The sequence below is a fragment of the Salvia splendens genome, chromosome 15, assembly GCF_004379255.2.
Source record: "Salvia splendens isolate huo1 chromosome 15, SspV2, whole genome shotgun sequence".
NCBI lineage: Eukaryota > Viridiplantae > Streptophyta > Magnoliopsida > Lamiales > Lamiaceae > Salvia > Salvia splendens.
Window position 1 is genome coordinate 1,045,588 of NC_056046.1, and position 15,712 is coordinate 1,061,299.

Here is a 15,712-nt window from a genome sequence, read left to right on the forward strand (position 1 = left end):
AGCTAGATGTCATTGTTAAATTGTAAACGTTCGATAAATTTGATAAATCCACTAGACATAGTTATGATAGATTGAACAAGTAATCCATTACTTTTGTATCTGAAAAATATCTAGAATTCACCTGGATGGACAAAAAGAGGAAACAAATATGTGGTCTACATTTCATCAACTTTTTTCACTCACTTTTCTTCATATTTCTTAAAACTCGTGCTGAGTCAAATATGGACAACATTTTGTGGACGGAGGGAGTAGTGCAATACACAGTTTCAAACGAACACAACATTTCAACCCTTTTTTTTATGATGATCAACAAGAGTTCCCCATCTATCCCCGACTCCCCGTGATGACTCAAAGTACGACCTAGAGGTTGAAGGTGAAGCGTCTTACCAACTGAGATGCGCTTTGTTGTCAATACAACATTTCAACTAGAAACCACCACCAATTCATGTATGGAAATTATGGAATATGTTTCTATTTTGATTCATAACTGAAATTTAGGCAATAGCATAAACACCCGTACCAGACTAATCAACTAAATTCGTTTAACATGCAATTTTTCCGAATCTTTGTTGAAATCAAGAAAATAGTCATAATTAAGAAAAAAAAACTGTGAAATTAAATCACAAGTGATTTGACTTTGATTGGAGGTTTTAGGGATCAATTGCAGTAAATAATGTTTGTTTGATCAATAAAAGTCAACAAGAACATGCGGTGTTGTCCAATTATTAGTAGTACGTATTTGTTATGAAGTCAAACTACATGTTGAATTTTTAGTGCTTGGAAATTGGAATTAATTGGTGGCAGCCTGTTTCTTTTATTTTTTGTTAGTTGGAGTACAATAATTCGACTTGGTCTAATTTATATATTCTCTACTTCTACCAAAAATAAGGTTAAATAAGTGATTGGAGTATCTTGAGTTGGAAAATAATCACATAATCTTATAAAAGGTAATGGTAGTAAAATTAAAAAATACGAGTAAAGAAAATGATGAGCATATACTGTAATAAAAAGATTAAAATAATAAATTGATATACTGAAGATTATATATTGTGAGGTACTTTTTTTGTAAATAAAAAGAGTAGTAGTATTTTTTTTGTGAATGTACCAAAATGTAAACTTTTTTGGATGGAGAGATTGTGCTTTTAATTTTTAGTGGAATGGGACAAAATGTTAAAACACGAGGTAATATTGCATGACAAGGTTGTGATTATGTACACATGGTACTATTATTCATAATAGTCTGATTTTTATTTATTTTTTATTTGTTATGGTAAGTTTGTAAAAATATGTATCTACGATAGGGATTAGGATTTAAATCATGGTATATCGGCCCATAGTTGTATTAGTTTATTACTCCTTCGATTCTTTGATTGTCACATAGATATGTTAATCAGGGTTCAGATAGTTGGAGACATGCACGTGATAATTTGAGGTAGTGATGAATTATAATTGTTGGACAGGGACATGAACTTGCATATGGATTAGGTAGTCTACCAGCACAACTATATTTATGAAGGCATTAAATTAAGGGGCTGGGGGCATTAAAAAAAGCAATGAATAGCTGGTTCAACCAAGAACATTGAAAAACATAATAGGAATTGCATTTCATATTCCTAAATGATCCATTTCATTTAACTACTAATGTACATTGACATATATTAATAAACAAACTTGCTTACAGGTGAATATTACTTAATTGACTAATTCCATATTATTCAAAAAATTCCTCATTCTACGTCGTTTTCTAGCACTATACCGTATATTTTGAAATATTCAGATGCCCATAACTTCTTCGTTACTGGTCCTTGTTTACTACTCGAAGTTGCATTAGAAATCGTATTTGATGGACAACAGTAGGGTATGGTCATTATCTGATTATCTCTTCGTCGAGTTTGCACGAAAATGCCCTAGGCATCCCTCTCTACCGTATATTTTGAAATCTTCAGAGGCCCATAACTTCTTCGTTACTAGTCCTTGTTGACTACTCGAAGTAGCGTTAGAAATCATATTTTATGGGCAACAGCAGGGTATGAAATCATATTTGATAGTCAACAGTAGGGTATGGTCATTATCTGATTATCTCTTCGTCGAGTTTGCACGAAAACACCCTAGGCATCCCCATCTATCGTATATTTTGAAATATTCAGATGCTCATAACTTCTTCGTTACTCGTCCTTGTTGACTACTCGAAGTTGCGTTAGAAATCAGTATTCTTGTCCCTTGACATCAGTATTCTTTCCAATGAATCTATCCGGATTAAATACGCGTTGGGCATGAAGGTAATCCAATCGAGCCTTGCATCCCATATAACTTGTCATAGTAGAGATTTAATAGGAAAATCGAATCTAATGACCTATACATGATAGGCGACATTTTTTCTATCTATATATGGAATTATTTGAAATTGCAAGTAATAATTCAAGTGTCATTTAATTACCTACTACTCTATATAGCAGTAATATATATTACGAATAAATAAAAAACTATGCAAATTTATCACTGAATGTAAGTTGGTGTACATAAAAATGAAAAATGAAAAATGAAAATGAAATGAATTAGGTGTTAGAACTTATAGAACCACTAGTAGTATGTTATTTTTGTCAAAATAGCTGGTATTAAGGTTCGTTACTAAGTTTCTAGTTTATTTGTTACGTACGGATTGGTGAATGAATAAAATAAAGAGAAAAGATAAATGTACATTTTGATTTTGATGCTTTAGATTATAGATTTAAAGCATTGGTCTTTTCCAAGGGAAAATCTTTTTGATGAAATGTAGTGGAAGGATTTAATTAAGTGGGCCAGCTTTCTTGAAATAAAAGGACTGGGCTGGTATGAAGAAATTAAAGCCCAAATTCAAATGTAAGTATCGACTGTGAGCACTATTTTTGTTTAATTCATTATTTTTATTTTGTACATTTAATTTGATTAATAATATCTTAAAAAATTTATTGATGTTATTAATTTTATAAAGACATACAAATCAAAATCTCTATTTATTATTTTATTCATTTACTTCAGCTATATAAATAATAGTAAAAAAAATAATCTTAAAATATTAATTAATTTCTAATATAATGATGTCAATAAAAATATCTAGGGTATTGGAATCAAGATAAACTAATAAAACAACACAGAGAGGATCAACAACACACACTAAATAAAAGTGTTGCTCGTAAATGGTGTTCACATAATATATGTATATTACATTTTACTCAAAATAATGTAGGTGTGATTGATTGGATAGATATTTATAAATATATCACTAAATACGAGTCCATATCCAAATTTTAACAATCCAATAAAAAAGGAATAGATCTATGTGACACCCAAAATTGCTTTACTATTAGTACTGATTAGAATTCTTTAACCCATAAGTCTTTAGTGCTATAAGATATAAATAAACCAGTCACATATTTCTAGATTTTTTGCATAGCCATTGTCAAAGTTTTACCTACATGACAATTAACATAAAATAAATAATTTATTAGTATTAGGCAACTTTAAGGTGACCCACTCTTGATAACCTAGAAATTTCTCCTTTCTCAAAATTCTACTGTAATTGGTCGGTGCCATGATATTTAAATCAAATGTCATATAATAACGTAATCAATTTGTGTAACTGTGAGGAAAATTGCCAACTCTTTTCCCTAAGGTACAAAACAAGAAACTGATTGTACAAACGATTATACGAAGGCGACTTATATCATTTAAATCCAAAAGTTATAAGTAAATTTGTTTACCTGTTTTGTCAAGTCACGTGAAGAAGTCATTGTTCAGATAAGAAGTTTAATAGTACATGTCAAATTCCATGAATTTGGATTAGGACATAGTAAAGTACTTAGAAGGAAGATGAAAATAAATAAACAAAACAAGATTGCCTATACTAAATGTTAGAGCGTGGAGTTTTAACTAGATTATAATACACATCTTAAATAAAATTATTCTTTTCTAATTAATAGGTCGAGATTCGAGTCATCGTTGTTACAAGAGTAAATAAAGAACTATTTTTAATTAGTTTTATTATTTGTTTCATAATTATTTACCATACTTTATTCGGTTCACCGTAATTAAGCTGTAATTTATTTTGGATTGTCCTACTCTACTTGAACTATTTCTTACTTTATTTTTTTTACTAATTTTTTTTCTCTTAATTTATTTTCTCTCCATTTAACTCACTAAATATTAATTTCTTAATTTTCTTGTTTAAAAGCATTATCTTAATTATGATGGGATAGATGAAACATTTTTTTTTCATAATTGAGTGTGTGTTTCACAATTATGCATAGATAGAAGTCAACAAATTTAGGAGTATAATAATTTATAAAACAATTCAAATATCTCATTCAAGGAATTCATAATGCATTTTGCATAGGGAGGTGAACCTAGGGAATTTCTATAATTTATTAAAATAAAATCAAAGATCTAAAAAATAGTAGGTCAAATTTCAGACTTACTTTTTTCGTAATTGGCCTAAAATACATGGACCTCAATAAGATATGTAGCTTCATGAAATGCTTTCCAAGTCTTCCTCCATAATGATTCTTTAATTTGAGAAATTATATACAACAAAAACTTTAATTTCAACATACACGACCTCGAGTCTATTTTTCCTAGTGATACAAATGTCAATAAAAGCTGATGATATCTAGAAAAAAAAAATGAAGAAAGATAGTAAAAATTAATTTTTGCTTTTTCAAAGTCTAGATGTGAGCCAACATGTTTCCACTTGAAAATAGTTGGCCTAAGTCTCCTCATGTTGTTACAATCCCACTTTGGTGTCTTGACTCTTGAGATATATATATCGATCTCAGATTTTTTCTTGATGAGTGTAAAAATATTCGATGTTAGGAAATGATGATAATCCAAACAGCACAAGATCACCAGAGATTACAACATATTCAAATAACGCCACATGTTAAACAATAAAATCTCCTCTAACAAGGCAAACGAAGAAGAATCTAATAACCACAAAAGGCAAGAAAAGAAAAATCCTAACGATATACAATAACTAAACCATAGCCCTAATTTGGCGAGTCCTATGTTGCGCGAGTCCAGTCTACCTAGAGATAATATAATATAGTCCAATTCCTTCAAGTCATATCCAATCTCGAGAGTATTGCTATTCAAGTAAGAATTTAGGTTAGTGGAAGAGGAAAGTTGTGACATTGATGTTGCTATACATTAATACTTCTATGTTTGGTTTGGTGGGAACATGTCTTAAAAAACAAACACTTCTCAACATTAATCTCCTAAAACAACCCAAAAAGGTAACCCTATTAAAATGATCAAAAATGACAAATTCTTGATTTTTTCCACAAACAAAAGGGTCGTCAAAGAAATTGTACAAAATTTTCTACACAACCAATGTACATCAAAATCAACAAAAAATTAGCTCAAATTTCCACTTTTATCTCCCTTCAATCCTTACACCAATCATCTCATTCTTGAAAGCTCTATACAAATGAGTATCAGTATAGACACCATGAGCCCTTATGGGTATGGGATGCTTATGTCTATAGCCTCTTTTCCTCTGCTTTCGCCCCGCCTCCTTTTTTGTCTTCCCCTCATCCTCGTCTTCCTCTTCATCCTCCTTGATCTCTGCATCCACCCTGCCTTGTGCAGGCGCGATGTAGACAAAGGGCGTGTCTCTGAGCTGCGCGATGAGCTCCAAGATCATGACAACATGGCTCATGGTTGGCCTAGTTTTAGGGGAGTGGCTAAGGCATTGGTGAGCCAATGCAGCTACTTTTCTTGCTCCATCGCTCGAGTATTGCCCTTCTAGGCGCTGGTCTATTATGGATTCGAGCTTGTGGTGGTCCTTCAAGTAGGGTTTAGCCCAGTCAACGAGGTTCTGCTCCTTGGGAGGACGTTTTTTGTCTATGGCGCGCCTCCCAGTGAGCAGCTCGAGCAGGACCACTCCAAAGCTGTATACATCGTTCTTTGTTGTCAAGTGCCCTAAAATAAGGGGCAACATGTTATAACACAATACCTATTATAAGTGAGTCTTAATTTACAAAATTTGATTTGCCTATTATGTTTCCCATGTCTGTTTAGTATGAGGGCAATAGTGTAATATGGTATTTTAATTTATTTATTACTATTATAAAATTGTAAATTCTTACAAATTTTCATATATTTTGCTAGTCATTTTAAAAGGTCTTAACATCATTTGCTAAGTCGACGTGGGACATATATGATTAATGGTTTTCATTTTTTCTTGTCATGACGTACTCTGGTGCAGCAGTGATGGTTTTCATTTTACCTGTCATGACGTACTCCGGTGCAGCGTAGCCGTGGGTGCCCATTATACGCGTCGACAAGTGTGTTTCGTCTCCCTCTGGCCCATCCTTGGCCAGCCCGAAGTCAGACAGCTTCGCGTTGTAATCCTGTTAGTCGAGAAAATATTTAAAACCATGATAGTACAAAGAACAATTGAGTTGATTGAGAAGTGTTGGAAAGGAAAGAGTTTGGAATTTACCGAGTCAAGGAGGATGTTGGAAGTCTTGAAATCACGGTAGATGACCGGTTTCTCTTCGCCATGGAGGAATGCTAATCCTCTTGCTGCCCCAAGTGCGATCTTGATCCGAGTTTCCCATGCTAGCAAGGTGTATCCTGTGGAAAAATCGAGGAAAAAAGTGAATTACTCTGTCTCGTTTCGATGATAGTGAAAACACGAAATGTAACACAACTTACTTCGAAATAGTTGGTTTTCGAGATTGCCTCTGGCCATGTACTCGTACACAAGAAGCCGATGCTCGTCTTCGCAACAATATCCTAACAGTTTCACGAGGTGCGGATGTTTCAGTTGCCCAAGAAGGACTACTTCTGTCTGTTTAAGACAAAAGTAATGTTAATGTCTGATGTCAAAGGTCTAGTTTTGAAAAAAAAATATTAGGACAGGGAATGGTTGGAACGCTCACCAGCCATTCCCTGTGGCCTTGATCGCCGTCGGGGTCGAGGAGCTTGACGGCGACAGGCTGGGGGGCGAGGCCCGGCCGGCACTTGTCGTCGACGAAGCCCTTGTGCACGGGCCCGAACCCGCCCTCGCCGAGGAAGTTGACGGAGGAGAAGTCGCTGGTCATGAGCCTGAGCTCCGAGTGTGTGAAGATGTGTAGATTTGAGGAGAATTTGGAGTTGGAGAGGTCGCTTAGGGAGAGAGGTGAGGCAGGGTCACTTATGTCAAAGAGGGAGATTCTTGAATTGGAGTTGTGAATTGTGACATGGATTCTTGGATCCATTTTGTGGGTGATTGTGGGCTTGAAACAAGAGGGGAGAATCCATCTTAATGTCTTGTTCTTGATTCCCATCTCCCTATATTTCTCTTTTGAAATTATTGTTGATGGTGTTTGAACTTTGAAAGATTGAATGAGTGGGTGGGGTTATATATTGTGGGGAGAAGGGAGTCTATGTATCTTTTTCCAACATTATTGTCTTTTGGAATTGTTGGCTTGACTTGGAAAAGTTGTTTAGTGAGGAAACTAGTTTTGTGTGGAGAGATGGAAATGTTGGAAGTCGGGCTTTTCTTGAATTAATGTTTGGGATGACAAGTTGTAAGGTATGGTCATTATTGGGGGGGAGAATTGCTTAGAGTGGGAATATTATTGTCTTTGTTCATATTAGATGATTTTTGTTAAAAGATCTGTTATCTGTTTAAAGATTTGAGTCTGGTCATTGTCATGGATTCAAATATTCCACTTGATACAATTTTTTATATAGATTTTAAGAAATTATATTTAGTGAGTTAAATAGAATAAACATTAAAATATTTAATTATGAAGATAGAATGAAAAATGAGATTAAATAAGTTGTTTTTTGCTTAAGAATAAAATGATCCAATTGTAATCAAGATGGTCAAAGAAGAATACGATACAACTATATTTTAATAAAGAAATTAATTTAGTTGTAATTTTGTATAATTTCATATAATTTATATATTATTTTTCAATGTTCTAAAAAAACAGTTGAAAACCTTGCTTTGTTTCCATGACTCATTCTAAAAGAATTCCATATTTTAAAGTCAAGTTGTATAGCAATAATGATTTCTTGTAATAAATACAGTATTTGATGTATGCATTTTGCATATCCATAAATTTTTTGAACTTGGTTTGAATTTATTTAAATATAGTCGAGTCAAGTGTGAAAGAGCTTAATTTATTTTCTATATATATTTTGGTGGTACGCGGAAAATTCATTATTAATATCGTACTTCTATACCAAATTGAGTTAAATTAAATGCTTACAAAACATGGGGAGAATTTTCAAAATAGTCTACTTTATTTTTAAAAAATATGGTTGTTATAATGGGTTACAGAGCCAAAATTAATTTCTATTGCCGTGTGGAAACAATATGAAATTCAAGCATCACATAAGATTTAATCTAATATAATTAGTTCAATTTTATTATTATTACTATCAGTTACAATTTGAAACGCCTTTATTATAATATTGGACCTAGAGATTTATTGGAATATCTTAAGCAGATTTAGGTGGTTTTAAGATGTTTCCCATTGACCATTGCAACACAAAAATTTAGAGACGGGCAAATGAGTTGGGTCGGGTAATAAAGTAGGAAATGAAAAAGGTATAGAGGCCAGAGATGAATGAGGAATAAAGTAAAAGAGAGTAAAATAAGTAAAAAGAAATTTGTTGACTTTTACAAAAAAAGAAAATGACTCCACTACTATGGAACGTACCAAAATGACTCCACTACTATGGAATGGAGGGAGTACTACTATTTTTTATAGACATGTAGTATACATATAATAATTAAAAAAAAAAAAACTAGCAAAGATAAACCACTAGCAACAACCTCATGTCCTCATTCACACTCCATAACATTAAAATGAGTGTAGTGGAAGCAGCTCAACTCGATTATGTATGGAATCGCTTCATATAAAATGAATGAATGAATGAATGAAATGAAGGTAGGAAACATTTAACGAAAACAAAATCTGCTAATTTTCACACTAAACCCGCCTGAGGAGGGCGGGGAATGGAAATAACAGGAATGTAGCGTTTTAAAAACAGAATCTACCATTTCCTCAATATATGGAACGTAGAAACTGAGGTCCCGAGTCGTCATCTTGAGCGCGTTGGTTGCTGATACTCTCTCCCAAATGATGCGAACGAAACAAAATTGATGTCACATGGGAATAACAAACAAATGATATTTACAAGAAAAGAGACCTGCAAGTTTCAGGCAATTAAGTAGGTGTAACAATTGTAATAGCTTGTCACACATTTAAATCAAGTTCTTAAATGGATTCTCGAGAAGAAAGTGACTGGGACGAACCTTTTTAGGGACGAATATCGAAGAGCAACAGCTGTAACATTAGGATGTTTAGTATTACATGGAGCGGGACATTTTGTTATCTGGAAACCAAGCTGCCATTTTGTAGTGGTCTCAACCTTTCTACGAGGGACTGGTAGAAGGACTTCAGTGCCTTGACGTCGTTGCCCTAATAACAAACACAACACCACATCAAATCATCATGCTGCCTAGAACAGTTTGGTCTGTGTGCAAGGGGACACACAAAATAAAATGGCACTGTCACCATCTAAAATTGCTGAATTAATTTATTGTCTTTTGGAAGTTGAGAATTACTAACTCTACAGGCCCCATATAGTTTACAAAAAATGGCCTGTTAAAATAAATCCTAGGATGACGAGGAAAGTGTTGAAAGCATTAGATAGTACCTGCAGCTTTTGACAATACTGCTCTGCCAAGTCTTGAGGGCAATGAATACTCGGAAAACACTTTGATACAAAATGAAGGAGAAAATCATTGCCTAGTTTCTCATACATGACCTTTTGGGCTGTTACTATTTCACCAAACAAGAGGATCTGTCCAACAATGCCAAGAAAAGGTGGATTAGTTTAGGCGATGCAAAGGACAAACAGTAGGAGAAAACACGATGAGAAGAAGCAGAGATATAGAGAGATTATATACTTATACGTGCACTTAATTTGGTGAAATTCATAAGTGCTACAGTGTTTAATCGATGAATGGTAAAAGAAAATTGATAGTACATGTCTAAAATCTAAACAATAAGCTTACAGTATTTGCATCGCGAAACTCAAAGGATTTATCCAGCACACTGTAGAGACAGCAATTTACTGCAAATGTCTCGATTATGAACCTCTGAAAACCAGGCAACTGAAATATATACCTACTTTCAGTATTCTAAATAGATTGCAAAGCATAAATAATAGGTGTACACTCCAAGTAAGATACCGTCTCTTTTCCATAAGGACCAGCGCACCAATCCTTGATTAGCCTAATGAACACTTGAACACATGCCTGAAAGATTACAAAGAATATTTATAAAAACCCACATTACACTACATCAGAGCAAAAAGCTTGTAAGCAAATTTATAAAATCCAAGAATTTTGCATTCTACCTTTCTAACAATGATATCCTTATGATTACAACAATTATATAACAGCAACTGCATCATCAAATCCAGGTGCGGAGTACTTTTAGGGGATAGGAAGACTGATGATAGCTCATGTGTAGCAATAACATTCAGAAATACAAAGAATGTTTTCTGAAGCTCTTGCATTTCGCGAATATCCTGAGACAAAAATCCATATTGAGATTCAAAACACAGTTGGTAGTGAGCTGCATTGCTGCAATGAAGAGATTTGCATTAAAAGAGACATCACGATAACTGATACATTGGATTTAATGCATATCTAATAGCTCGTACTCCACAAAAAAAATGAAAGAGAAATTCAAACACAAAGATAAAAATCAAATGGAATCTATAATGTTATGTTTCAAGGTGATTTTCCTGAGCATTATAATTAAAGCTGTATTCACAAATTCTAAGCTTTAGGCCAAGAGAGGGAGAGGCTACATATTACTCATAAGTGGTCCAACTGTTTATCTGCTGTAAATGATTCGAATGCACACTCCATACAAAGGTAATTTCGATCGTATCAGCTCAAATATCGTTCACATACCTCACCGCAGCAGCCCGGCCCTGATGGAATATCATTCGCTGGGAGAATACTGAATGCCCTACTAGCAATAACAGGGTATACAGATTCCAAGATGTCACGGACTTCAGTACCAAATTTGCAGATGAGCTGATTAAGCAGTACAAGAAAACCCACCAATTCCTTTGGCTGCAACAAAGTATTATAAACAATGATTACCCTAGTTGAGAGTATATTTCCATACAAAAAAATTGCATCCAAACACACAAGCCTGATGATTAAACATGCACACTTAGTATCCCAGCTAGACATGTTACTGAATACGTAGCAGCAAATGCAGAATCATCATATATAATCACGGACACATCAAAAAGTTCAAAGAAAAAAGGCAAAAGGGTACAATTTCGTACGATATCTACCATTTATTTCAGAACATATGAACACAAGTATAAGATTTGAGAAAAATGAAGAACCAAATTCTTATACCTCACTTTCAATTAGCAACTGGCCAAGTGCATTCGGAAGATAAGGAAATATGGAAGGTCCTAGAGTGTCCACCATACGATGAATGAATGATGTAACCTGGAAAAACAATGTGCCATTAGATAGAAAGTGTATGAAATATGAAAACTCAAGTGGAGAGATCTGCAATTCTTACCTTACTTCGCAGGGGTTCTACCTTCGGGAAGACAACAAGGATTTGCAGGAGTATGTCCAAAGTCTGGAACAGATAGTAAGGCATTATAAATTATAATGTATGCATATTGTGAGGGAGTGAAAAAGAATGGGTGTGTGGTGGTTGATGGCATTGAGAACAAGGGAGAAAGCTTGCTGTCAATTAACACATTGCCATTTCTCCAACAAATTCAACTTTTTCCACACTAGATAACTAAATCAAGTACACAAAGAAGAATTGAAAATTCATAACTTACTAGTTGATTTGAAATTACCTTTTTAAACATGAGACCAATTCCAGGGCGGGTGGTAGTTACCAGACGCTGACTGAAGCCCTAATCACACAAAAGAAATTTATAGCAAATATTTGCATAAAACAGTTTAATACAGACCCAAAACCAGAAGAATGGAAACAAACTTCCCAGACAGACACATAGTATGTTTTATGGTAACATAACGAAATATATATGTTATTGAGAATGTGGCAATCTCCATAATAAAATGAAGCATCATTAGACATATTCCGTTTCCCTGTTAACACTACAATCATGGAAAAGAAATAGACTAAACCGAGCATGCACAATATGAAGTGAGAAACTTGAGATCTCGATGAACACCTTGCTAAGAGCATTAATTGCCATAACTATTTGCTGCATATTTTCGATCTGCAAAAGAGACTCTTCAGGATTTTGAGGCTTAGCATTTGAGATGGCCACCTCAACCTGCAAAAGCATAAAATTGCAATTTAGCGTGGTTTTTCTGCCATACTACAGATTCAAAAAGGTAAATAAAAACTTCTCCGCGGCTACAAAACCCCACTGTAACTTTAAAAAAATACTGCCATATGCCAACTTTGACCTGCTGGCAAAGAGGAGTCAGCAGTGAAGAGAGATAATCAGATTGTTTCTCACGGGGTACATCTTCCATCCCTATTAACAAGCCAATTGCCTAAGAGAACAAAAAGACAACATCAGATACTATCTTATTGAATCAAAAGCCTCTATGTATAAAACTGACCTCGAAAATGTGACTTCCATCTTCAGATACTAAAACATCGTTTGAGACCCTGCCCATTCTTGTAAACTGGGCAACTGTATCCTGTAGGCTCTGATATTTGATATGCACAAAATGTGTCAGAGAGACCAAAATATAACACCGTCTTTTAAAGCATATGCTGCAGAAACAAAATAGGAAGGTCAGGAAGTCGAACTGCTACCTGCAAGATCGTCTCAATGTAAGGCACAAGCTTTGCTTTTAGCAATTTCACAACCCTCATGAAGAGATAGCTCGCCCTTCTGCTGACGTTGACATTTGGATGGTGTATACCTCTCTCATCAAGAAAGGCATGCAGCGCAACTGGAATATATTGTGTATTCTCTGATACAAACTTCATGTATCTTGTTATTGTATCCAAATAAACATGCGCAACGAGTCTATTGGAGTGGCAAGGAAATCGCGTTGATAACAGCATTGGTATCAGCTCACCAAGTAGGCCACTACCAGTCCTCATAGCATCACCATTTAGTGATTCTCCAAGCTCATAAAATAAGGAAAGAGAAGCCTCAACTTCCTCAACATTTCTATCTTCTGATGATGCCACGGAATTTCCTAATGAGTTTTTTATGAATACCTGAGTCAGATCTGGTGCAACACGACCTACACTACGGAGTAAAACAAATAAATCCTTCCGAAACTCTGCCATACTATCTGCTTCTTGCTGCCCAATCTTGTCCAATATATCCAGATTATTTCGATACATGGGATCAAACTGGATCTGCACGCGGATCACTTCCAATATTTGCCTCAAATGAAGCAGCTGCCTGTCTGTCAATGTGGAATGGTTTTTCATTGTGCCAACATACACTGAGAGAAAGTGCACAATGCTGAATGTCGAATCAACTTCACCGTTCTGGATGATAGTGAAAACTGATGGCAAAACCTCATTCAGAAGCTCTACTGAAACTTCCCTACCATCCTCCGGCTTCAAGTGCTTCGAACATTCCAGAACTTCAACTGCATAGCCCGTGAGCAACGCAGCCACACCAGACACCAACTCCGAGCCACTATCATCTGTAACCAACCTAAAAACACTAGATATCTGAATGCTTTGCAAAAGAGCAAGCTTTGACTTAAACTCCATCCTTTTCGACACTACTGCCAGAACAGCGCCAGATGCAGCAGCTCGAAGCTGATCCGGTAACCCCTCCGCCAACATAAGCTCAAACAGTAACTTAGTGAATGCATCATTGGCTATCAATCCTATGTCCATCCACGAAACATACTTCCTCATCGATTCCAGAACACTAGAACACAAATCAGGGTTCGAATTCTTATACATCGAAACAATGTCATACCACGCTCTAACCATCTGAGGCACGCACTGCACTCGCATTGCATCCTTAATCCTCCCTGCCACAGTCACATCCTCCCCACTACGCGGATAATCCAAGCTAATCAACTCATCATCCATCACATTCAAAACCCGACAAAACATATCAATCACAGCAGCTCCTTTACCCAGTTTATTCAAGAAATCAACAAAAACAGATTGCCAGATTTCTGGATACTCATAACTAATCAATGTTACAATAACCTGAGCAAGCTTATTCTTAACAAACGACGGGCTCTCGAAAATCCTCGCCAAATTAGCGTCATTAGCGTGGACAGGCTCGCCACAAGCAATCGAAAACACGGATTTCCGAATCATATCCTTCTCCTCCGGCGACATTGACGAGTACCTAACTCGAAGAATCTCATGGAGGCACTGCAAACACCAAAACTTAACCTCCACTAAGTTTGACACACAAAACTTTTCTATGCAAATGCTACTGATTGAAGGTTCGTCTTTAACTTGCTGAATAAAGGCAGCTGCTTGTAATTTTATCAGCGAATCAATTGTGCCGGATTCATCAAAGCTTATAAGAATTGCCTTTTCGAGATCATCCATCACTCGCCAAAAACCCTAAACCCTAAAATCAGAACTTCAAACCCTTAAAAAACCAATCCCGATTGCCAACTCAGCTTAGTTCTACCAATAAACTCAATTTATCCACTTGTTTATCGAATTGATCGAACGAACAGAGCCTCCAAAGCTTTGATCGACGATATTTTTTATTTAGAGCTTGGGTTTGAGAAGAGATTCAGCAATGGTAGAAGAACAGAAGAAAAGTGAAGACGTGGATTTTCAAGGGATCCTAATTTATAGTTCGCACAATCCTAAATTCGAGGCAATTGCTTCCCTAATTTTTCTGTTTAATTAGATTTTCATAAATTTATTTTTATAGTATTGGGTTTCTGCTCATGTTCAACTAAATATGTTCATAAAAAAATTTATTGCATGACTTCAAATTAAGTTGGGCTTAGATTGTCTAAAATTAAATTGGTGGAGTAGTATTTACTTCATTATAATTTTCTCTATTGGAAAGGTTAAGAAATAGTAAATCAACATTAATATATATCTTAAGGTTAAATATCGATCCAACTTAATAACATTTATATAACTCAATTTTATTGAAGAATATCACCTAAATGCAGTGATTTATCTACTATTTCTACTATATTAATACTACCTCCTTCCAAAAAAATAGACAAAGTTATAAATGATGTACGGGTTTTAATGAACAATTGATAAAGTAAGAGAGAGAGAGTGGGAAAATGTGGTAAAAGTAGTCTTAGTGAATTATAGGATCCACCTTTAGAACGATGTGTAGAATTACTATTTGTTTAAAACTTTTCATATTAGTAGTAAATTTTTAAAATTTGCATTGAATCTATAATGCGATTTAAGGACACAGTCTTCATAGAAGAAAATTCTACAGAACACCTCACCATTTAGTAAAAAAAAAATTATATTCTATAAGAAAAGATTAAATTTCTTATTCTGAATTCTCTTCGGATTTTTTTACGTAGGGCAGTAGACATAATTGCCACTATCGATTTTTCAAGTAAATCCCTTAACCAAAAAGATAACAATATTGATTAAATTTGCATTTCACTTAGAAACAGTTCGGTTTAAAGATTGTCTCATAATTGACAATTGAGTATATATTATGTTTAGTTTATGAGATGGAAAACGATGAATGTAAATTAACCTCA

The 15,712-nt window shown here is 34.8% G+C and overlaps 2 protein-coding genes across 2 annotated transcripts; both read right to left on the minus strand.

Moving 5' to 3' along the window:
• Positions 1–5,335: 5,335 nt before the first annotated feature.
• On the minus strand, positions 5,336–7,336 carry LOC121767471 (serine/threonine-protein kinase RIPK-like). The gene is made up of 5 exons (XM_042163741.1): positions 6,921–7,336; positions 6,694–6,829; positions 6,479–6,612; positions 6,263–6,386; positions 5,336–5,955 (listed from the first exon to the last, which is right to left on the minus strand). Exons 1-5 carry the CDS (start codon positions 7,305–7,307, stop codon positions 5,408–5,410), a joined length of 1,329 nt encoding a protein of 442 aa, XP_042019675.1. The 5' UTR covers positions 7,308–7,336; the 3' UTR covers positions 5,336–5,407.
• Positions 7,337–8,710: 1,374 nt separating this feature from the next.
• Positions 8,711–14,836, minus strand: LOC121769550 (exportin-T-like). The gene is made up of 14 exons (XM_042166395.1): positions 12,834–14,836; positions 12,635–12,724; positions 12,476–12,565; positions 12,235–12,339; positions 11,893–11,952; positions 11,601–11,663; positions 11,429–11,524; positions 10,967–11,131; positions 10,402–10,575; positions 10,235–10,300; positions 10,058–10,156; positions 9,697–9,843; positions 9,293–9,458; positions 8,711–9,186 (listed from the first exon to the last, which is right to left on the minus strand). Exons 1-13 carry the CDS (start codon positions 14,562–14,564, stop codon positions 9,369–9,371), a joined length of 2,976 nt encoding a protein of 991 aa, XP_042022329.1. The 5' UTR covers positions 14,565–14,836; the 3' UTR covers positions 8,711–9,186; positions 9,293–9,368.
• Between the last annotated feature and the right edge of the window lie 876 nt (positions 14,837–15,712).